Below are 22,861 nucleotides of genomic sequence, written 5' to 3'. Positions count from 1 at the left end.
GATGTGAGTGTGTTTTGCGCGTGTGTGTGTGTGTGTATGTGATGAAAGGCGGGGATGTGTGCAGTTTCATCACTGCAGAACAGAGCAGCTTCCACTTGAGAAAGCACTGCAGCAACTCCTCACCTCACATCACATGCACATGCATTCAGAGAGAAACGGGGGGAGAGGAAGAGGGGTGGGCGGGGTGACGGAGGGAGGGTGGGACTTTTGGGGTAACAAACGCCCCCTCTTTTATACTGTAATATTCAATTAGGTCGGAGCGGAGAGGCAGGCAGGCATCAGCACGGGGACAAGTTGACGGCAACAAGGCGCAGTTCATTCATTTTTACACCAGCAGGCATGCTTCATGGAGACACCAGCACTCCTCCCGCCGTCTGGACACACACTTGTCTCACTTTCCTCAGTCTCTTTCTGAACTTTTCACGGCAATAACACTATGGACCCGCTATGGACGGACACCGGCGCTCCGGTACGGCATGCAAATACGTACTCTGACGTCGGCGATCATGTGGCTTTTGGCGTAGATCCTCCTTGTGATCGCCAATTTTTTCTTTCCTGTCGCCTGTTGTCTGCTCGGGTTATTGGACCGCCGTGAGAGTGTTCAAAACACATTTGGCTCGTTTGTGTGTTCAGCAGTCGCTTTTGGATTGTACCGCACTACCTGAGCATCGCGCCAAAACGGTGGGCAGGTAAGAAATGGATAAACTCTTCCTCTGTTTTTCTCACGGCTCTCGCCACACGGCTCCCCCCTCCTCAAAAGTCCCTCAAGTTAAAACTGCATGTAGTTGTTTTTTGTGCCTGTCTCTTGGCTTGTGCTGCCTTTGCGTGGCTCCCAAACACCCACACGCCTCTGTATAAATATTTTAACTTGTCTAGCCGCATGAACTTTGCCTGCCCCTGCCGTTTACACCTGCGTGCTGAGACAATGTGTCCGACAAGTTCTTAATTGGACGTTTTCTCCCCCGTGTTTAAGTTTCACTTTGATACGTTGTGACCGCGGTAGGTGAAGGCAGAGAGGAGAAACATCGTGTCTACTTTTCCTCCTCCCCGTGTCGACATAACCAGCAAAACATGGCCGTCCTTTGCCGACATGTTGTTACGTCGATGGCGAGAGGGGGAACATTTGGGGAGAGTGTTTTTCTGCGCCCCACTGTCACATCTCGGGCTGGCCGGTGGAAACGGCCGCGAAACTGCGCACCGCCGCCGGTGGAGCCCCTCGCATTCAGCCGTGCTGAGGTTTCACTGCAACTTTTGGAGTCCGACGTTGTTTATAGACTTTGATTTGTGCGACTCTTGTGATGTAGGCGTAACGTCCCCCTGGTGATGCCTCCTCCCCTCCGAGACCACGGCTCTCACACTGCATGCAGACACACAGACACAGTGCTGTAGCATAGGGGCTGACTTATATCCTGCCAGTGCAGTGGGCCTGCAACTGCTGTGAAAAGTCAGGCGTGGTTCTTTATATTCACAATATCAACTTTGGTAATGAACCCAGCGCCCCGGACTGTAGGCAGTGTGTATGCCGCACTCCTCTGGAGTCAACACACTCTGCTTCAACCAGAGGAAAATGTGTCCTCAATGCACCCAGTTAAACCCTGTCTAGGCATAGCTGCAGTTTGATTTATTTTATAGTGCTGTATCCTTCATATTGTCCTGCACTGCATGAGACAGCATTAGTGACTGAGGAGAAATATGAGCAGAGACAGATTGAGGATCACAGCATATGCCATGATTATAAACACGTGTACAGTGGAGCTGTAAGTGCCATAGGTCAAATGGGGAAATTCTGCTTGCTCTTAAAGGGCAGTGCATACTTTTCTAGTTTATTCCAGCATAACAGTAATTTTCATTTCATGTCCTATAGGTTTATTACTGGGAGACAACGCCACAAAGTTTCTTCAAAGTCACTGTAAACTCACCAACTCCCCAAAAAGTAATGAGTTGCATGTAAGACATAAGTGAACTCTGTTCAAGCCCTACATAATTTGTCTTTTCGCTTTTTGGAGATATGACAGAATTTGGGCAGCAGTACTCAACACTACCAAGAGACAATATTCAAGACTGGCATTGTACGGACACTGCCCATATTATGCGTCTTGGATATCGGCCATGACTTGACTCATCCGCATTTAATACAGTGTATTTGCCAATATTGTTTTGAAATTAATTCAGTTTCCTCTATTTGTTACATTCGTTTACTCACAGAAGGCTGCCGACACAGTTCTTGGTGACACCGCAATCCCTGTTCTCACACTACATTACAGTTCCCTTCAGCAAGCTTTATTAAGCTAAGATTTTAGATAAAAGACGTATTGGTACATGCCCTAAAATGAGGTGGTGCAAGAGGAAAAGTTGTATCTCTACAAACTACCATACGTCTAGCATTTATGGGCCAGTAATTGTGTTTTTTTCTGTATTCTGCCTGTACATAATATGGGTTTATTTTAGTCCATAAGTATTGGGGATGATGACGATAAAAATGAAATTGATGAGCAAGTAAAAAGACAGTTCCAGGAACAGAGACGCTCTGGCTCCCTTTTCCATTTACAATCAAATATTGACTCTGACAGCATGTAGGTTTGGTTGAAATAGCATTTCATATCTTACATATTGCCTGCTGTGATCAACAGTCCCTGACACAGATTCACAATGCTATAATTCAGTGCACCTGTTGACAAGTATACAGTCTCAGACCTCTGACAGGTCAACACACTCAGTCCCTACAGGTGGCCCAATTAATTGAAAAGCATTTAGTGTCTGTTATGGATGCTGCTTTTCAGAGTAAAGCTGTCACCCAGTCTGCACTCGCATTCTTACTGCGAGTCTGATGAAACATCTTGTTCATTAGATGACATTCCCCTCATACTGGGATGACCTACTATGTTGTATTTCTAAACATTCCTTGATCAGCAGCCCAACAGAGCTCAATCCGTAAAAGATGTAAGTGGTTTTGATCACAGCGCAGTTAGCCCCCCCGTCATACCCGTTACCAGCAATTCCTCTGGGTATAAACTTGGCTTCGCTCACTAAGCCATGCACTCTTGCTCTTTCCATGTGAGTAGTAATGTGGCTCATGTTTGTTCTTCACATGGTTTCCACGTGTGATCTGCCAAATCACAGATAATGTTATATAATTCACAATGACAACTGGCTCGTTTTTATTGGTGGCTGAAAAATCAAAGGGTTTCTGTTGATAAAAGTGAACCGACACATTTTAAATTACACACAGTTGCTCAGCGTATTGTGTAGCCAAGCTTTTTTTTGCAGAACAACGTGGGGAATTCAGCCAAAACTAGGCCTTTAAGGTGAATTATGAATGATTTTCTTGCTTGCCCAGACAAATTGACTGTTATCAAATCAGTGTACTAGAATGAAGTGGTGAATATAAAGGCTGACAATTAAAAATCCCTGTTTTTGTCCAGTGTTGGGCATAAAGGACATCACTGAATTGTTTTTTGAAGGTGCAAGATTAAGGCTGTTGTTAAATATTTTTGGGAGGAAATTGTTATTCTCAGTATTGCACAGGGGATTAGAGAAATGCACAGATGTCACTACCTTGTTGTCCATAACCTCAGTGATTGTCCCATCATCACTACGCTGTGACAGCAGTAAAGAGAGACAGAGAGCGTTTTAGTCAGGAGGGATTTTCTGAGCAGCCTAAAATCATTTAGTTTGTTTACAGTAAGGAGTTTGGCAGCTATTATATTTCAAGTGAAACGGCATAAAAAATAAATCTACTCGCACTGAATCGCCTCTTTTTCCAGTCTTGCTCAACCATGCAGTGTTTCTCAGTGTACTGTGACCTCTTAGAATGTCACAGCCAAAACATCCAGCTGTGAGGTGATCTGCTCCGTTTGTTCCTAGAGGCGTTTATTCGTTTACTGTAGTCAGATGGTGGAAAATGAACAAGACTCAGTCTGTTACATTCATTTAAATAGAAACCATTGGTGTGGTCTGACAGCGAAGAGAGTGCACCACAGTCAAATATCATTTGTATAAATGACGTGTGAGATCTGATTGTTGGCGGTCGTCTTGCCTCCAGATGTTGCATGTGTCAATCATGGCAGCAATTGAAATTGTCTGACGCATTGTCTCACTGCTAACGGGAACTAACCTGGAGCAGGAGACTGACAGCAAAACAATGAGAAAGTATGTTTGTTTTTGATAAATTAAAGGGGGCAGGTAGCTCTGTTTAAATACTGCTGTCCTTTACTTGCAGTCAACTTCAAAGTCAATATGTGTCTAGAAATCAAATAATTTGCTGTAGTGTAGTAAAATTACTTTGATTATTCTAATTATTCATGCAAAGTGTCATATATAGCCTAAGTGATGATAGCTGTGTACTTTACCAATTATAGTGATAATGACAAACTGCTGGTAAGTCGCATTTGACAGTTAAAGCTGAAGATATTAGATATCATCTAAATTGATCCTGTTGACAGCCGTCAGTCTTGCCATTAGCTGCTGAGCTAATGTTACGTTATCTTATGTTACAGTTTCAAAGACTGACAGGACAAGCTGCTGCTCCGTACTAAATGTCCAAAGATCTCAATCAAAGTAGGGATGTTCCTAACGACTAATTTCACTGACATTTAAACAGAAGTTTAAAATTAGACTAGTCGACTAGTGTAAAAGTAATCTATTCAGTTAAACATTTTCCAAAGAAATATTGCATATATTTTTAGAGCCATTTAAAATCGTAAATCACATCTTTGAATAACCAGGGCAGTAAATCCTTTTGGAAATGTGCCTGATTATTACAACCACATTTTCATTTGGTGAATGCAGTCGCATAAAATAATAATCATTTTAATCATAAGTTGTACTGACTAGTATTTTTGGTGCCAACAACCAAGGGGAGCAACGTCTAGTCAACTAGTCTACTAATCATGCACATCCCTACATTAAAGTGATTGAAACGTTAATGTGATTTACAGCTGAAGGATTCCAATTATTGTCTTTCATCAGCTAGCATTAGCAGTAGAGCACTGACCAACAACTAGCTCGATAATGACATGCTGCTAACGCTATTCTAACCATTGTTTGTAGCAGCTAAAAACAAGTGCAGGTGTACATGTTTACAATGCAGCTTTCCCTGGAAATTGATAGTAGCAGCCAGTAGTACATTTTATAGTTTTCATAACTCACAAAATAAGTGTTACAGGTTGTTAAATCTAAAGAATCTAAGGCATGCTAATGACATTGATCCTGCCATTGATTTATATAGGGACAGTTTGGCACAAAGAGGTTTTAACAACAGGACATTTTATGTTTTAAAGGGATCATAGTTTAAATGGCACACCCTTGCTCAAACTGGCTGCTGATAATGGGTTTGTGGTTGATTTTATAGGAGTATATTACAGTGAACTATATTTCCTGTTTTGTTCTTTCACTACTTGTTTAGGCTTTGCCGACCAAAGTACCATATGCTGCATGTGAGACTACATGTACTGGTCCTGTATTTTTGTGTTTGTCTTTAGATCAGACCTCTTTCTTACATGATGTGCGGCTGTTATTTTTAGTGCCAGCTGACCTACGGTGGGTTTCAACACGTTTTTGTTTTTCACATTCATCAGGAACATCCAGCATTTCCTGCCCGCACATCACACTTCCATGTCTAATTCCGAGCCATATAATAGCCGTCCATTCTCTTGGTGGAACACTGGAGTGAGTCATCACGGGTTGGAGGACGGAGGGTTGTTGTCATCACGGCCTGTCGTGCTCAGCTTGGCTCTGTGATGACATCACCAACATCTACGCTGTGCTTTTGTTCCAGTGTTTTCGGCTCAGGTCCTCTCTCCGCTGTGCCTCCGCCGGCTCCTCAGACGTGTTGTTAGGTGACTAAGGCAACCACAGAGATGAGCTCATCACCTGTAGGTGGGGCTGAGCGGGAGCGTGATGGAGGGAAGGAGACAATTAGAGAGGCAGAGCTGAGGGGTTACGTGGGGACAGGAGGAGAGGGAGCGTGAAATCAACACTGTATGAGAGACTGTGTGTGATGTCTGAGAGAGACAGAGTGATACAGAGGAAGAGACAATTGAGTGACACCGCATGAGGGTGACAAGGGAGGAAGACAGAAGTGAGAAGCCGGTTGAGACTAAAGACCTGACCTGTAAAAGCAATTTTCCGTGTTGGTGTCTTGTCAGTTTCTGGTGTAAAAGGCTTTGATTTGCTAGCTCATGTCATAGCTGGATTCCTGGAAATATTCAGCCGCAGCATTAGCAGAAACCAAAGCAGCAACATTTCTAAGTAAAGCACACAAAAGGTCACAATGCTCCTACGTATGATGGTTTTGTGTGTCCACTAAGGCAGTCCCCTGCTCTGGTGCTCTGCTGGAGACAACGTTGCCCATCTGTGCCCATGCAATTCTTAACAGACAACTGCAGTAGAATATAAAGAATTTAAGTTACACCTGTGGTCCGAAATCCAACCGAACTAGAGGTGTCGCAAAGAAAACTGGCGACACCGAGAGCCAGAGTGACAAAGAAAAGAAAGACGACACGAGAGACAGGATGTCGAAGCGGTGTGAATGAGAAATAAGAGACAGTCTAGCAGTGAGAGACTGCAAGATAAATGTGTGTGTGGGAGAAAGAGCAGGTACACCGGACCCCACCATTAGTATCCGCAGTCGGTCATTTCATAAGCGGTGTGTTTTATTAAAGACCTGCTTCATTGCTGCATTGATTATTATTTAAGTCTGTGGGTGCAAAGCAGTTTGTACAGCGGTGTGCTTCTACACGTGTAAGCCTGTATTAAATTTCCCTGTGTATATATCACCCAGCAGTCTTTGCCACTGCAGTCTTTTAAAACTCGAAAATGCATCTGACTGTGGTTGACAAATTAAACCCTCAAAAATTAAATTCTGAACCTAACCAACACCCCATGCAACTGTCAAAAAAGTTCACACCCTTGCACACAGTTGGTGTCTGTATGTCGTGTATGTCGTTCATGCCCGTGTGAGCATGTGTGTGGACTGTGGAGTAGCTCCCCGTCTCCCATCCCACTGTGTCCTCCAAAATTCAAGTTTGGAAAAAAAGAGACAGAGTGGGGGGAGAGGAGAAAGGGAGAGCTTACTAAAAGGCCTTCTGCACTGCACCACGTCAGCCGCTGGCAGAGCACAGGCACACCCCTCCTGCCAGCGTGAGCCCAATGAGGAGAGGCTGGAGACAATTCCCAAGCCACACCCACTGCAGGGAAGGCAGAGATTGACAGGTTGGAAATCTGGCAGCACAGGAGCACTAAATGCTTGCTGAGACGCTTATAAACAAAACAAAGGACTCCAAAGTCTCCAGGCTTCCACATTTGGACTCGAGACAGAAATATTCCCCCTCTCGTGCGTGCGCACACAGGCAAAGGATGCATTGTGTACGTTAATATTCATAATTAACCTATACATTACATCATGTTGCATTTGCGGTGATTACACTGTATTTACCATCGGGGCGAAGTTATCTAGATCCCCTCCTACGTCCCTTGTCATTGTTGACCTAATTTGGAGGCTGCTGGTTGGGTGCAAGTTGACCCTTGCCCTACTCTATGTGTGTGCTAGTGCATTCACTGTAACTAAACCCTGCCCAAACAAAAAAATTAAAAACAAATTCAGTAGCATTTTTAGCAGTGGTTTAAGCACTTAAAAGTTGACATTGTGGAGAACAAGGTTTCCGTGGGAGAGTAATGTGGTGTTATCAGTGTGACTAGCTGTCTGTGCATAAGGCCATTAGGGAGAGTGAAAGAGAGGAGCATAGAGCTGGACAGGGGGAGCACAAAAAGGACAGTAAAATCAAGTCAAGGGGGCCCATTATCATGGAAGCTAAATAAAACTGTTTGAGAGGGATGGTTAACCCATGTATTATTCTGTTTGCTGTAATGAAACTCTGCCCTGCACCCCATCTGCTTTTCATTTCCACTCGCAGCCGTAGGATCAAGTGAATGCTCGCTGATGCTTGGCCTTCGTCATTGGGGTCACTTTGTGAGTTTATATGGGGTTGCAGCAACAAACTGAATTGAGAGAGCCTTACATGTTCCGTGACAGCGTGTGTGTTGGATACATATCAGTTCCTGATGTTCAGCAGGCAGCAAAATCTGAGCCATAATTTGACTCTCATGTTTGCTAAAAACGTAGTTACATTGCTTATTCCGAGTCTTTTGTCTGAGTTAGATTTTGAAATCCATTCAGATGATGATGTACTTCCTGATGTTTTACGTGTGCACTGGCTTCCACAAGATCGTTCTGACATACTAATAACGTAAACTACTTGTTGTCGTGTACAGACTACATGGTGTAAACCTTACCACCATGCAGAAAAAGTGAAGTTGAGCTGGATTTTCAACATCGCTGCTGTGGTGACACTGATTGACCTCTGCTGGGTTTCTGCTTCTGGATACCAGCACACACTCACGCACGCTTTCTGTTGGTTACAGTGTTACCATAGTAACACAACCATCAGCAGCAGAGTGGGTGACACTTGGATATTTTTATAGCTTGCCCTTTGTGTGTGTGACGGTGCTCCTGTGTGTGTTCAGTGAGGAGACAGGTCTGCCAATGTGAGACTAGTGTCTGTGTTCAATGTTACGTGGACCAGAATAAACGGAAGACTGGATTTTTGATCCTGTGCACTTCAGTCTGCTGGACAGTATCTCCATCATGCTGTATATAGGTCACTGTGTTTCTTACGGTGGTTGTAGATTAAATAAGGTCACAGCAGTGATGATGACCAGTCTGGCTTTCTGGTACTTCAAAGAGAAAGTGTGGCGGCTGGTCACAAAAACTGATGTGTGTGTGTGATATTGCAAAAGTAGCCCCTGCATCTTTAAGTAGATGAGATATAATACTGAAGAGGAAAAAGTGCTGATGTAAGAAAGTCAAAGTGTGCAATATACACAATCTACAGGAAAAAATGCTGATGGGACCAAATCTAGTTAGAATTGAAAGAGCATGTAGTAGTGAAATCCGCTTTGTCACTCTCATACTAGCGTATATATGTCAGCCAAAAATTAACCAGGAGTTGCAGTTACTGAAGTTTTAAATTTAGAATCACTGCTGCCATTAGTTTCTCAACGGTAAAAAAAAAAAAGTCCTGCTCAGTACATATCTTGGTCACAGATCCTTAAAAGGATAGTTCAGATTTTATAAAGTAGGATTCATTGTATAAGGTATTTATCCATAGTTAGTGTACTACCTACAGTAGATGGTGGTCAGAACGTTCCCAGTTTCGAGAAGCAGGCAGGAGTACTGTCGTAGAAACTAAGCAATGTATTGCTGTGGACAGGGTCAGTAGCAGAACGTATTTTAGCCACCTTGAAAAGTTCTGACTAAATAATCAATAACAGTTTAAGTTTATGCTACATTCCTTGCCACAGATGGCTCTTTCCAATATAGGGAGGAGCTTCAGTCTCCCATCTACGCTTGCATCAAAGCCACTGGACTCCTTTGACAAAAACAGTGATTTTACCTTGCTGAACAGTGAATACAGGAGCTGCTGGTGTGTCGCTGCCTCAATCACTTTGTTTGTGTTGTTGTGGGACTTTGGTGAATCCAAACTAACGCTTTTAAACGTCATAGTCAAACAATGACATAACAAACTAACTTAAAGAGGCAGCAACTCCTGTGTGTTCAGTGGTGTTAAATTACTGTTTTTCTCAATGGAGTCTAGATTTGAAGATATGTACCAGCCTCAGTTTCCCTTCATAAATCACTGTCTGACAGTAAGGTAAAGCCCTGAAAATATTCTGAATATAGTGTTTTCTTGAACTGATGCTGTTTTTTTTGTTTGGGTTGGAATTTTTTAGGTGGCTAAAATATGTTTTGCTGCTTACTCCTCCACAGCAGTACATTGCTTACCTTCGTGGTAGTACTCCTGCCTGCTTCTCCGAACGAACTAGGGGCATGCTGACTGACATCTATTGTATATGATACACTGACTGTGGATACGGATGTCATACAACCCTAGTTCAAAAAATCAGAACTATCCCTTTAATTACCTATATTTAATGGAGTAGTTTTCGGAAATACACTTCTGTACTTTAAGTTTTGTTCATGTTATGTATGAATGGAAAAATAATGAAAACCATCCTATATTCCATTATCTTTTTTTCTTTACCACTCATTATCAGCATTGGCCTCAGAAATCCATTATAAGATGGGGTCCAATGACAAAACAGAAATTACCATCATTTATCCACGTTTAGTCTTTATCCTAGCCCAGCAAAAGTAGTGCTGCTCTGTTGCTATGCAGAACATACCAAGCACTCAAACACAGTGCAGCACTGCTTTGCTCTAGAGGAGCCGCGTGATGAGATTTAAATCAATTCTGCGACGGTCCGAAATTCTGCCTCTCCCACCCCTGCTGGGACACGTTGTATTAATGGTGGTGGTGGAAGTGGTGGTGGTGCTTCTCATCACCCACACAATTCAGACACACACACACACACACACACACACACACTGTCCTCCTCACTGCAGTGGCTGACTTGTGGACTAAGCAGTCAGGAGGGAAAACACACTCGAATCAGAGAGCGAGAGGGAGAGAGAAACACACCCCATACAGCAATGCCCAAAAAGCAGTGTGTGCATGCCCTCTGTGTAATATGGGTTTGTTACTTGTGAAGTTAGGTGTGTGATAAAGCTACAAAGTTTAAGGTAATGGAACAGAAAAGTCAAGTCACTGTTGCAGTCAGTGTTTTCTGTGCTGCTTTCTTGTCTTGTTGTGCTTGTTATTAAAGAGCCTTGGTGTTACAGCTGGTTTGTACTTCATGCATGGCTTCAAGTGCGAGAGCTGCAAAGGTTACCATCCATATGCCTTTGTGTTTGTGTTGACTGCATGCCTGAGAACTCTGGCACTCAATTGGCTGCGTGTGTATTTCAGGCAGTGCATAGCCTTGCAAGAGACTCAAGTGCACCTGATCAGTCTGGCTGCATTATATCATTTTGTATTTGCTTTGTGTTGTATCAGCAGTGTGCACTTGTTGAATGACATTTTTTCATGAAGCAGGGCTAGTCTAAACATTCTTTCTACTGCCACACCAAATTCAGCTCTCAGATTTAACACTAAAGAGTTTCTTTAAGTATTCATCAGTTTCTGAAATCCACATGAATGTTTTTCACATCAACATCAGTTGGATCCATAGCGCAACATTTTTATATGTCTCTTTTAAAGTTGGTTTGTGTTGGAGTGGTGAAGAACATTTTATTAAAACAAAATGATGACCACTGTGTTAACTGCATGCACAATTAATCAGAGCACACAAGGCTAAGTTAGGGTAAGATGGGGCAAAACGCCCCCCTTAAGAGCAAAGTCAATTTACTGTAAAATTAAAACATATTTGGATATGAGTTCACCATGATGTTGCATAAACCAACACACTGTTGGGAGAAATAAATTGGTAGAGTAGCCAGTTTTGTTGTAATAACACAGAAATTTAAATCTTGTTAAGGGGCCCCTTATTGGGGCACCCCAGGGTCATCTCCAGCCATTTTCTAGCATTTACAAGGCTATTTTTTTTAACAATGTCTGGCACAGTGCTAACTCCATACGAGGGCTACATCACATCACTTCCAGCAAATTTTACAGACAACAATGAGGGCAAAACAGCATCATTTTTAACTGAATATTCTCTGGTCCGGTTCAGCAGGAAAAAACACTGTAACACAAACTCTTTCATGTTAGTGTGTTCACCACAGAGCCTGTTTGTTACCGACACTGACAACATTATCTTCACTTCACCTGTTAAACTGACTTCGGCAGTTAAGATAAAAGACACTTGACTGTCCTGCTGTTATAACCATACAGACCTGTGAATTAACCACGGACACTTGCCTTGCTCATGGACTCAAGGTGGTGTGACACTGTAGAATTAAAGGGAAATTTCGGTTTATTTCAACCCGTCTCCTATTGTCCTAAATTTGTTTCAAGTCACTAGTGACATAGAAATAATAGTTAGCATGTTAGCCATTAGCCTAGATACAGCCGTAGCGTCAAACCCGTTAAAACGTAATTGAACGGGCATCCTTTCAAGTGCAAAGTTAGTCCACTAAACAAGCTTTTTCTCCACAAAGACCGCCTCATATCATTAGGATACATGTCAGAGAACATATAGAAAACGACATGTAAACGTGTTGTCTTACCTTACCGGTGTGCTGCCATGTTTGTTGTTTACCATTTAGCTAAGGCTGCAACCGGTCCCATTCCTTGCAACAGAGGTATTCCTCTTCTGTGGGCATTGGGGTACAGCATTCACAGGTAATGTTACACCACCAATCTCCAGAGCTAAAGCCTTCCAGCAGCCACTCCTCCTCTGTCGTCCTCTAACGTTACCTGTTGTGCCTCTCTCTCTCTCTCTCTCTCTCTCTCTCTCTCCTCCTCCGTTCATCAGTTTCATGAAGCTCTTCGTCAGTGTATTCTGGCTCAAATAAATGGGCGGCCATCGACTCTCGATGTGGAAAGCTTATATACTAACATTCCACATTTAGGTGGTCTTCAGAGTTGTTGTCTTACCTTACCGTGTGTTTACCATTTACCTCTGCTTCCCAAAGCGCGGCCAAAATATAGCGCGAACAAGCAGCGATCTCATACCGTGCCTGAAATCTCGCGAGAACAAGCCGCAGCAGCTGCAAGGCAGAACCGGACAGTAGCCTGAAAGGTTCATTCATTTATTTTATGAAAGATTTATAGAATAATGGCTGACTTTTTGCCAGACTTTGTGGAGGAGGAATTTGATTTTGCAGAGTTTTATGGCCGCCCTTATTTATTTGAGCCAGAAAACACTGACGAAGAGCTCGTGAAATTGAAAAACGGAGGAGAGAGAGAGAGAGAGAGAGAGAGAGGCACAACAGGTAGAGGATGACAGAGGAGGAATGGCTGCTGGAAGGATTTAGCTCTGGAGATTGGTGGTGTAACATTACCTGTGAATGCTGTACCCCAATGCCCACAGAAGAGGAATACCTCTGTTGCAAGGAATGGGACCGGTTGCAGCCTTAGCTAAATGGTAAACAACAAACATGGCAGCACACCGGTAAGGTAAGACAACACGTTTACATGTCGTTTTCTATATGTTCTCTGACATGTATCCTAACGATATGAGGCGGTCTTTGTGGAGAAAAAGCTTGTTTAGTGGACTAACTTTGCACTTGAAAGGATGCCCGTTCAATTACGTTTTAACAGGTCTGATGCTACGGCTGTATCTAGGCTAATGGCTAACATGCTAACTATTATTTCTATGTCACTAGTGACTTGAAACAAATTTAGGACGATAGGAGATGGGCTGAAATAAACCGAAATTTCCCTTTAATACAAGACAAACACAGGAATGGATATGTGGCATGAGTTTTTTTTGTTTGTTTTTAATTTAATTTTATATACTTTATTAATCCTTGAGGGGAAATTCACTTCTTTCACTCTGTTGTCAATTACACACAGGTCTGAACACACACATGCACAAACAGGACCTATACATGCACTAAGTGGAGAGATGTCAGAATGGGACTGCCCATGACGAGCAATTGGGGGATTGCTCAAGGGCACCTTGGCAGTGCCCAGGAGGTGAACTGGCACCTCTCCAGCTACCAGTCCACACTCCATATTTCGGTCCGGATGGGGACTTTAACAGGCAACCCTCCGGTTCCCACCCCAAGTCCCTATGGACTGAGCTACAGTTGCCCTACTGAGCTACTGCTGCCCCAGTAAGAAGGAGTTTTTTTGGCCTGGCAGGGGTTACCATTGGCCTAGCAGCCTGTCAGGCCTGTACAGTTGTAAGTGAAAGTAGGGCTGAGCAATATGGAGAAAATCAAATCACAATATTTTTGACTTAATACCTCAATATCAATATTGCAACGATATTGTAGACTATTTAGACTAGGTTAGACTATTGGTGCTTTTACAAAATACACAATGAGATTTTTGATAATCATCAGTAACATGGATATAATGACTAAAGGACAATTCATAGTTTACATGTGTCCACAAGGCCCCATGAGGTCTCTCTGCAGTCCATGTGATGTCAGTGTCGTCATCCGTCCATGTGAGGGCCTGCGCTGACTTCTGTGTTCAGCCCAAAGTTTGTGACTGTGTAGGAGTGTAAATCACCAGTTTCATCACAACACGATATTATATATTGATTCTTTGGACAAAAATATGGTATTACAAAGATTCATTACAAAGTTGCCATTCGATTTCGATTTGATACAATTCAGGGGTCTGCAATTGATATTAGGCGATACTAAATGCCCATTTAACAGAGTCTGTTACAGAACAAGCTGCCACCCCTTTCTTTTTTACTTTTGGCCATAAAACTCACAAACAACACATAAATGATAAGTACAGTAAAGTTCACTTTAAACTGACTCCACTAACACACATAAAACTGCAAACGGAATAAGTTAACCTTCAGGGCATTCTGTCATAAAGTCCTTACTGTAAGAAATCTTTTCATTTGAACTCAAACCATCATCTTTTTCATAAATCTGGCTTCAAGCCCTGAAGGCAAACTTCTCCAAACAGCCATAAAACACAGATCAACAACAAAATCGTTCAACAAAAGTGCAACATTCAGCTCAGTAGAAGTAGCTAAATCAAAGAAGTTAACTACAGTGCTTGCTAAGTGGGTGGCAACTGTGTGCAGACAAGGCAACATCATGAAAGACTCTGGTGTACGGGACGTCCTCACTTTGCCATGTTGTGACCAATCATATGCCTTACCGCCGCGGGGAATAATAGTGTCAGGCATACAGTATCTGTATGGATCAGAGAAGGCAACTAAACTGGAACTCCTGAAAAGTGCAAATGCTGTCACATTAATCGGCGATCATTGGACATCAGTGCGTAATGAACATTATCTCAGAGTGCTGCTTTGCAATTCTAAAAGTGAAGATCATTAAGTAAATTCATTTGTTTCCCAATCAGGATGCTCTAGTATGAATTGCTTTGCCATGTTAATATGGACTTCAAAACTCTATTGAAATGTGGAATAATGGTATTTAAAACATGCAATAAAAAATGTGATTTTTCGCAATTAACTATGGAAATTCAACAATTGGCCATGTTTAAAAAAAAAAAAAAATTCAACAGCCCTTTAAAATATTGTTATATATTACCCAGCTCTGAGTGAAACACTGCTCATATTTGCTTCCCTTTCACATCACTGAAAATAGAGCTGCAACCTTTTACCTTAACATCTGAACTGCAGTTACCATAGTGATCCATAAGAGAAGTGCTTTCCCAATAATAACATCATTACAAACTTTAGTCATGACCAGTTTATTCAGGGACAGGTTGGCACAGGGCCATCTGGTTCAGATCGATGTGTTCTAACAGTGGATATCTACAACAGAAGGCCACAATGCCTTTCCAAAATTCCAGTTTTTGGAAGCACAGCCTGAGTTATATTTTTCCCCCTACTACACTTTGAGATTACATCAATGAGGCACAGAAATAGGAGCTGAGTGGAGGGTGCTGCTGTGACTCATCTGTTCAGTGTCATTTTCTTCTCACTGGTGTTTGGATAGATATCCTTCCTATTGCACCACTATATTTCTGTTGTATTAGATCATCTGTCTGTCTTCATACATTAGACAGGCTCAGTGGTACGGAGGATTTGTATTGATTTCCCCCGTGTTTCTCTCCAGTATGTATGCCAGTGTGTAGCCTAAACTGATTACTGCCAGGGCTGATAAATGTATCTGCTGCCTGGCAGCATTAAAGGTAACTCCTTCAGAGAGATGGCTCGACTAATATAATGCACCAGTCAGACAGACAGCCAGACAACTGGCAAGAACAGAGAGACGGGCAGGCAAGGGGCTGCCAGGCTGGGTATTCATACAAGTTTAATGAGCATCCAGACAGTAGGGAGTTTGTGGCTTCAGCATGGAGCTCGCTCTGCACACAGACGCTAACTGGCTGACTAGGTTAGACACACTAACGAAAAGGTGGGAGACTGACTGTCTGACCTGGGTTATGAAAGTAGCCGAGTCTGAGTGCAATTATTTTTTTGTACTGGATATAAAGTGAAAATAATTATGTGAAAGGCTCAGATGGCTGACTGAAACATTAGTGTTAGCACATTTCTTTCAGCTCCACAGCTGAGATGTTTACAGTCAGACAAACAGCTCAGAAAATAAAATTCGTCTCTCAGGGACGACGAGTGATTATTTTCTAGACTGGAGCCCATTAGTAACGTTATTATGAAAGTATTATACAAGTTATTTTGATAAAGTTAATGAGTGTCAAATAGACTTCTACATTGCCCTGCTTACTAATCACACTGTACCAATTATCTTTTCCACGATAGCATTCAGTGCTCCCAAGTAGTCAGTGAAGGCAGCAGTAGAGCGGCCCCTGGCCTGCTGCCGCTCTCCTGATAGAGCAAACAGAGAAAGAGGATTCTGGTGCCAGTGTATCGTCAGTGTTCAGCACTCTTTACACAGGCTTTCCTCTTTGTTTGAGACAGTCAGCTCACACAAGTTAAATTTGACCGCAACATCTCAAACGGCGGAGCTGCCCGTGTGTGTATATTGTGTAAGATAATGTTCCCTTTTTTTCTGAGGCAGCTTCTGCTCAAAATTTGTCATGTTGTGAATTTCTGTAAATGACTCAATAGGCACTTATTTAATATGCAAACTGGCGTCTGATGTCAGACAGTCACTTGTAGCACATTTTTGAGAAGCCCCAGGCAGCATTTATGAGTTGACAACAGTGACATTGTTAAGCTATAGAGCAGTTGTTTCCTGCTTACTAATATAGACGTTGCATAAATGGAACTGCTCATCCTCTCTCCCTGCGTTTGTGTGGGTTCAACACACCAGTAGGAGGTAAAAACAGTCCGGCTACCAGCTTTCTCTCTTCCGTTGTGCTCACAGTCAGATCCTCATCCAGCCACTGTGCTGTCACCCATCAGCACACATGTAAAGTGTTGACGCTGTGTCAGCAGCGAGGCAGTAGAAGTTCAGCAGGTCGGATAAAGTGGCACTTCAGATGCAGCTGACAGATGCATCTCGAGCTCCCCCTCACCAGATGTTGGCTACATTGCTGGGTTTTGGCCGGACTTTGAGGGATAGAGTAAGTGGAGGACTGAGTATGTACACTGCGGTGTTTATAACATGCATGTTCCGAAAACAGGGTTGGCAGGATAATCAGGACACCTGTAACCTTTTCTGCCACTGGACTTAAAGTGTCTATGTGCTGTTCATGACTAGCTGCTATTATTTTTCTCCGTCTGACTGTTCCTTGACCTCCCCCATCGACTTGAGTGAAGCTGTAGAAACCTCACAAATGCACCACAGCATCATCATTTTCATTCTCATGCCTGTCAGCTATTTCTGCTAGATTTCTGTTTCCCTGAGTATTTTTTTTTTTTCTGTCTCTAAAAACACCAAACACAGGTGTTCTGGTCATCCCCGAACATACAGTGTCTGTCAGTGACACGGATGTAGCAGCTACTTGACTACAGCTCTACGTCCACGGTTGCTATAGCGACACCATGGCAATGAGTCTGCATTCTAATGATGCCTCAGTGGGTTGTATGAGGAGTTGAGATATCTCGGGACAATGAGTCGACTGGCAAAACGACAGCCTTCGAGCCTTGAAGGGTACAGTGCAGTGTGATTAATGCGCAGCTGGTGAAGAGGCCCAAATTAAGCATGTGACACTTTGGCGGGACTACAAAGTACAGTTGGAACCTGCTGAGCTGGCAGAAGACCCTAAAGCAGTGATACTCAACTTGCTAACGACGTCTGCTGACCATTTTCTAATTCACAATGTCAATAAATTGATTCACGCTGGGAATTTTTTCCCGTACTTTGAATGTAAATAAGCTGCTAGAGTGCATAAAAAGCATCTAAATAGAGTTCATCTATCAAAAAAAAAAGTGCCAGGGAAGGATCCCCCCTATAGCGGAGGTCTGGGCTGAGCCCTGAATGTCCTCATGCAACTGAATTTGCCTCTTAGCAAAGATGAGTGAGGAAAGCAAACGTCAAAAGGCTAGAACAGGCAATTCATTTATTATATAAACAGATTTTATTAATGTTTGTGTATTAACTGGCCCCTGACCCTCTGTCATTCTGCAAAAGTGGCCCCCAGGCAACACAAGTTGAGTATCCCTGCCCTAAAGTCTTACTTTTTTCATATTTACTGTTACCCCACCCTTTTGCAGTGCAACTGTACAGGTTTAAGTATGATCACAGGGTGGGGTTAAACCTATTTCTTCTGTCAATATTTACCCATAAACGTCATATGTTTAGGTAGTGTTGCATACAGGAGATTTTAATTTGGGGGAGGACTTTCCCTTGTGCTGTGTGCTGACTTGGTTTTATGGAGCCTCATTACATCTTGATAGAGGAGCACCACTGCTGCATCGACTCATTTGATTTTTACTCATGTGAATATGAAGCTTCTGCATGAGGCCTCCAGAATATCAATAGACTTTTCCAGCCAGATAAGCTCCTCTCTCTCTGCTCATTACAATATTACCCTAGGAAAGTTTCCTCTGCTCACTCTCCCTCAGCTTCTCTTAACTGCCTCTCCTTCGCAGAGGTGTCATCTCAACAGAACCCAAATAAAAGCTGCTGTCGGCTTTTTAAGATATGTATCTGAAGCTGCTTTGTCTCTGCTTTCTCACTGTGTTCACACTCTGCGGCACAATCTGATTTATGATTACTCAATATTTCTCAGGACAACTTGTCTCACTGACAGCTGTAGACCTGTCAGCTGCATATATTTGCATACCAGCTACACTATCAAACCACTGCTATCAAAGTGTGATGATAAATGTTTTTACTCTACATAAATAGACACTAGAAAATCCTTTTTGTCAAACTTGCCCAAGCTGGTCCATGAAGGTATTATGTTTTCGTTTTTCAGTCTGCGTCACCACCTAAACTCTTCTAGTCTTTGCCAAGTAACTGTAATTAAAGCAGGTATGTGTTTGACGCAGCCAAAGTTCATGGTCGGTTCATGGTCTCAAAGATTATTGCTCATGTTGTTGCCATGATTATACAACTGCTTGTTTTAATGTATCAGAAAAACTGTGCCAATATTTATTTCAGCAACTTGCTTACTAATCAGTGAATAGTTAACCCCAATTTATCATAGACATATGCAGTTGTTTTTTCATCACCACATGAGAGGGAAAAAAAACAAGACATTAATAGACATTCTCAAGGTGGCACTCCAGAACATTTTCCAGTGTTGGCAGTTTTGCAGAAAATGTAAATGTAGCAGAAATCACACAACACAGAAAATACAAGAGCCGGTATCCTAGGGCTTCCATTATCGATTAGCCTGGTGATTATTTTGACAGTTAATCTGAGGAGAACACGAGCTGATATATTCACACTGCTTAATTTGTCCAGCCAACAGTCCAAAACCCAAAGATACTCAGTTTACTGTTATAGAACACCAAGAAACATTCAAATATTCACATTTGAGAAGCAGGGACCAGAGTATTCCTGGCATTTTTGCTTAAAATGTGAGTTATGCAGATATCAAAGTTGTTGGCTTTAAAAAATATATATATATATCAACCAAGCATTTCAGCTCTACATTGCATTAACAGTAGCTTATGCATTGTCTCTTCTCCAACACGTCTGCCACTTCCTCCTCAAGGTTTCATGATTCATTTGAAAATGTGTCATATAGTCTGAGATAACAACACTTTGCGTAAAGTTGTGGGGTTGTATGTGTCTGGATTTCTCAACACACCACTCCCTCCATCAGCATGAAACAACAAATACTCATTAAGTGAGGTAGTGCTTCTTCAGACCTCCAGTGTCCAATGATTGCTCCTCAGCCCACTGCAATTAGTTTGTTGTAAAAGGCGTTGGCTTCTCTTTTCTTTGCAGCACCAGTGTTGTACTGGTGAGGTGATCAACAACCTGTAGTCCATCTGTTTGTTTGTCAGCTTCCTTTGACCGTCTTCACTATGAGCCATTCTTGCCAGCCGGCTGACTGTTTTGACTCCTCTACCATTTTTGGGTTGTGGCTTGCTGCAGATCCACACGGGACACCGCTGAGCTTAAATAACGCAGCATGTTGCCTTTCTTGACACGCTCAAACCAGCCTGTTTGTTGCCTAATGCAACGCTTACTCAGAGGCACAAAAGGTTATCTGAGGTGTTTCCTCTCCCATATTTAATTTTTGTTCACTCTCCCTTATGTATAAGCCAATAACTCAGTTGTCTCAAACGTTTTTACAACAGATTCATTCTCATAAAGTTGATATATGCGGTGAAAGTGATATTTGCTCCATCTTAATTTCTGAAACTTGTATTGATTGTTCATGTCAGTCCAGATGAAATCTATAATACCTCACCAATGTCCTTGACATTTTTGCTTCCTAATTGCACTGAAGACATATGCTGCATCTCTGCTGCATGGTATGGCACGGCTTTACTCAGTGTGATTAGCTCTTTTTTTGGTTTTCAGTTAGCAGAAGTTGTGGATAGTAACTGGTGCTTTGTGTTTTTTTTGGTACCACCTCAATCGAGGTTCCAAGTGAGCTGAGTTGATAGTAGAAGGTGGAGTTAAAATACTGCAGGTCCTTGATTGCTGCCACAAGTGTGACACAGACATCCTGCACAAACCCGCTATTTTTAAATGGCCAAGCTATGGTCCATAGAGGTCTCTAGTGATGACCTTTGTCTGCGGGCTGAGGTGAAAGTTAGTGTCACCCTGGTTCCCTCGTCAAAAAGCCAATGGGATTTTTCCTATCGATTTTGGATTATTGCAGAAAATAAGCTCTGTGGTAAGCAGACATGATACTGTCATTTTGTTTCATTCATCAAGATAATCTTAACAAATGAAAACCACTTTCATGATTTTTGAAGCCTAAATGCAATCAGCAGAATTAAAAATCTAACATTATGCTATAAACAAACTATAGCATGGTCACATAACTTAACATCCCTGCCACAATGAGGGTGTAAAGTCATGTTTGCTGTGATGACGTTCTGTAGTGTCATTTGGCCACTTGATAGCAACTGCCTTTTTTTTGACACATAAAAGCTTCAAAGTTCACAGCATTTACTGACATATTTTATGTTATAGAACAAAACATGCAAGATAAAGGAAAAGTCCGCACACCAAAAAAGCTCCAATGCAAATAAAATTGAATTAAATCACTTTATGTATGGGTGACGTTTTGGGCACAAGGCCCTTCCTCAGACCTTATGCCCGAAACGTCACCCATCCATGAAGTGATTTAATTCAATTTTATTTGCATTGGAGCTTTTTTGGTGTGCGGACTTCTTTTCCTTTATCCTACACGTTTCGACTTTTTTGTCCAGCACCCAATCCTTATTTTTGGATGTGCGCGCTTCCTCGTTTGTAATAGAACAAAACATGAAAGTCTCTTAAGCTTGTGTTAACCACAGGCATTATTTCTGGGACCTAACCCAAAAGCTCATTCAAAAATCCCACTGACTTCAAGATGAGGAAACCAAGAGTGCAAAAAGCTAACTCATATCTGGGTTTTTGGGACTCATTCTTGGGGCACTCTACAGTGACAGCAGTTTTTTTTTTTTATTCACTCGAACCAGATTTTTAAAAAATAAAGCTGTACACTACGCTGTACAATTGACAAAGTGCAGACGTCCCTCTGTTTGGTTGCTGATGAAAGGATTCAGTGGGTGTCGCATTGAAAATGATGCTGTGGCAGTTTCAAGTGTCGTTGTTATGATGATGAGCGGAAAATGCCACCTACACTGAGGGGGTTCTCTCCCCAGTGGAAAAAAATAGTGTAAAGGACATGGTACCAAAAATGAGTTGAGCTGAGTGGTGTAGAGCCAAACTATGCAGAGGAAATGAGGCAATAGCTAGCAGAAGTAGAGGACATGAAGGTAAAATAAGGCTTTGTAAACAAAAGAAGGCCCAAATAAAAATGTTGGTCTAGTTGTCATAGTAATCTGTGTTCTGTCTTGTCTTTCTTTTATCCAGGTAGCATCCTGTCATGCAGTTCCAGGAGGTCTGCCAGCACTGGAGCTGACACTGTCAGCGAGCCTGGCCTACTCTACGCTACAACAGTCCTATCTTTACCAGACCTTCACCTTCCTCTGCTCTCCTCTCGCTCCAGCCACTAATCTTCCCCCAGGGGACCACTGTTCTTCAGACTCCTTAGCTGCTCACTTCCATCCCAGAAACTGTCCTGTGCTCGCTACCTCTCCGAAAAGAGAGCCTGGGCCTGTATCAGGCTTCTAGTATAAGCCAGGCCCCCTGGCTATTCTTCGCCACCTGAGATTGTTTATCCACCCACCACTCTGTGACAGTAGTCCTGCATCCTGGGCACCTCGGCCTCCTTGATATCATCACTGGCCCAGCAAAGGCACCAAGTGAGGGCAGCTGTCCACCTAGACAAACCCAGGATCCATCATCATGTCCAGTCGACGGAAGGCCTCCACTCCTTTAATGATCCGGCCAGAGCAGACCATGGTGGAGCTGGATGATGATGAAGAGGAGTCACATGACATGGAGGTATACTCTCAGTATGCCTTAGTATACCAGAAGCAGCTGGCTTTTCTTAAATAGGATGGGCTAATTAAATAAGGGTTCATACTTCCTTGTAATCATCCTAATCTTTTTCTTCTCTAGGATACATTTTCTTGTGTTTCTGTGTATTTCAGTGGATGTGTAGATTTCAGAAAAATTTAATTCATAAATCTATGAGATAATGCAAACACACATTTGATATATTAATGTGTATTTTTGTACAGGGAATATACAGTATTAAAAAATGCCATTTCTTGTAAAGTGTCTTTTTATTTCTGAAAACTGCCATCTTCTAGAGAACAACAGAGAATTACACAGAGGAGGGACCTATGGAAACAGATCTGTCAACAGAGGCAGAGCCCTCTGTGGAGTTGGACCTGATGGGCAAGGCCT

General features: G+C 42.5%; 1 protein-coding gene across 1 annotated transcript in view; it reads left to right on the top strand.

Moving 5' to 3' along the window:
• The first annotated feature begins 233 nt into the window (after positions 1-233).
• The window catches only part of zhx2a (zinc fingers and homeoboxes 2a), a 36,775-nt gene continuing 14,147 nt past the window's right edge, over positions 234-22,861 (top strand). The window contains exons 1-3 of the mRNA XM_049583512.1: positions 234-689; positions 21,920-22,453; positions 22,765-22,861. The exon at positions 22,765-22,861 is cut by the window's right edge and continues 617 nt beyond it. Coding sequence (XP_049439469.1) covers positions 22,355-22,453; positions 22,765-22,861 — 196 coding nt within the window. The 5' untranslated portion in view covers positions 234-689; positions 21,920-22,354. The remainder of the gene's footprint in view (positions 690-21,919; positions 22,454-22,764) is intronic.

This window comes from Epinephelus fuscoguttatus, linkage group LG8 (genome assembly GCF_011397635.1).
Source record: "Epinephelus fuscoguttatus linkage group LG8, E.fuscoguttatus.final_Chr_v1".
NCBI lineage: Eukaryota > Metazoa > Chordata > Actinopteri > Perciformes > Serranidae > Epinephelus > Epinephelus fuscoguttatus.
The sequence above is the reverse complement of the archived record's forward strand: the minus strand, read 5'-3'. Positions and strand labels throughout refer to the sequence as shown.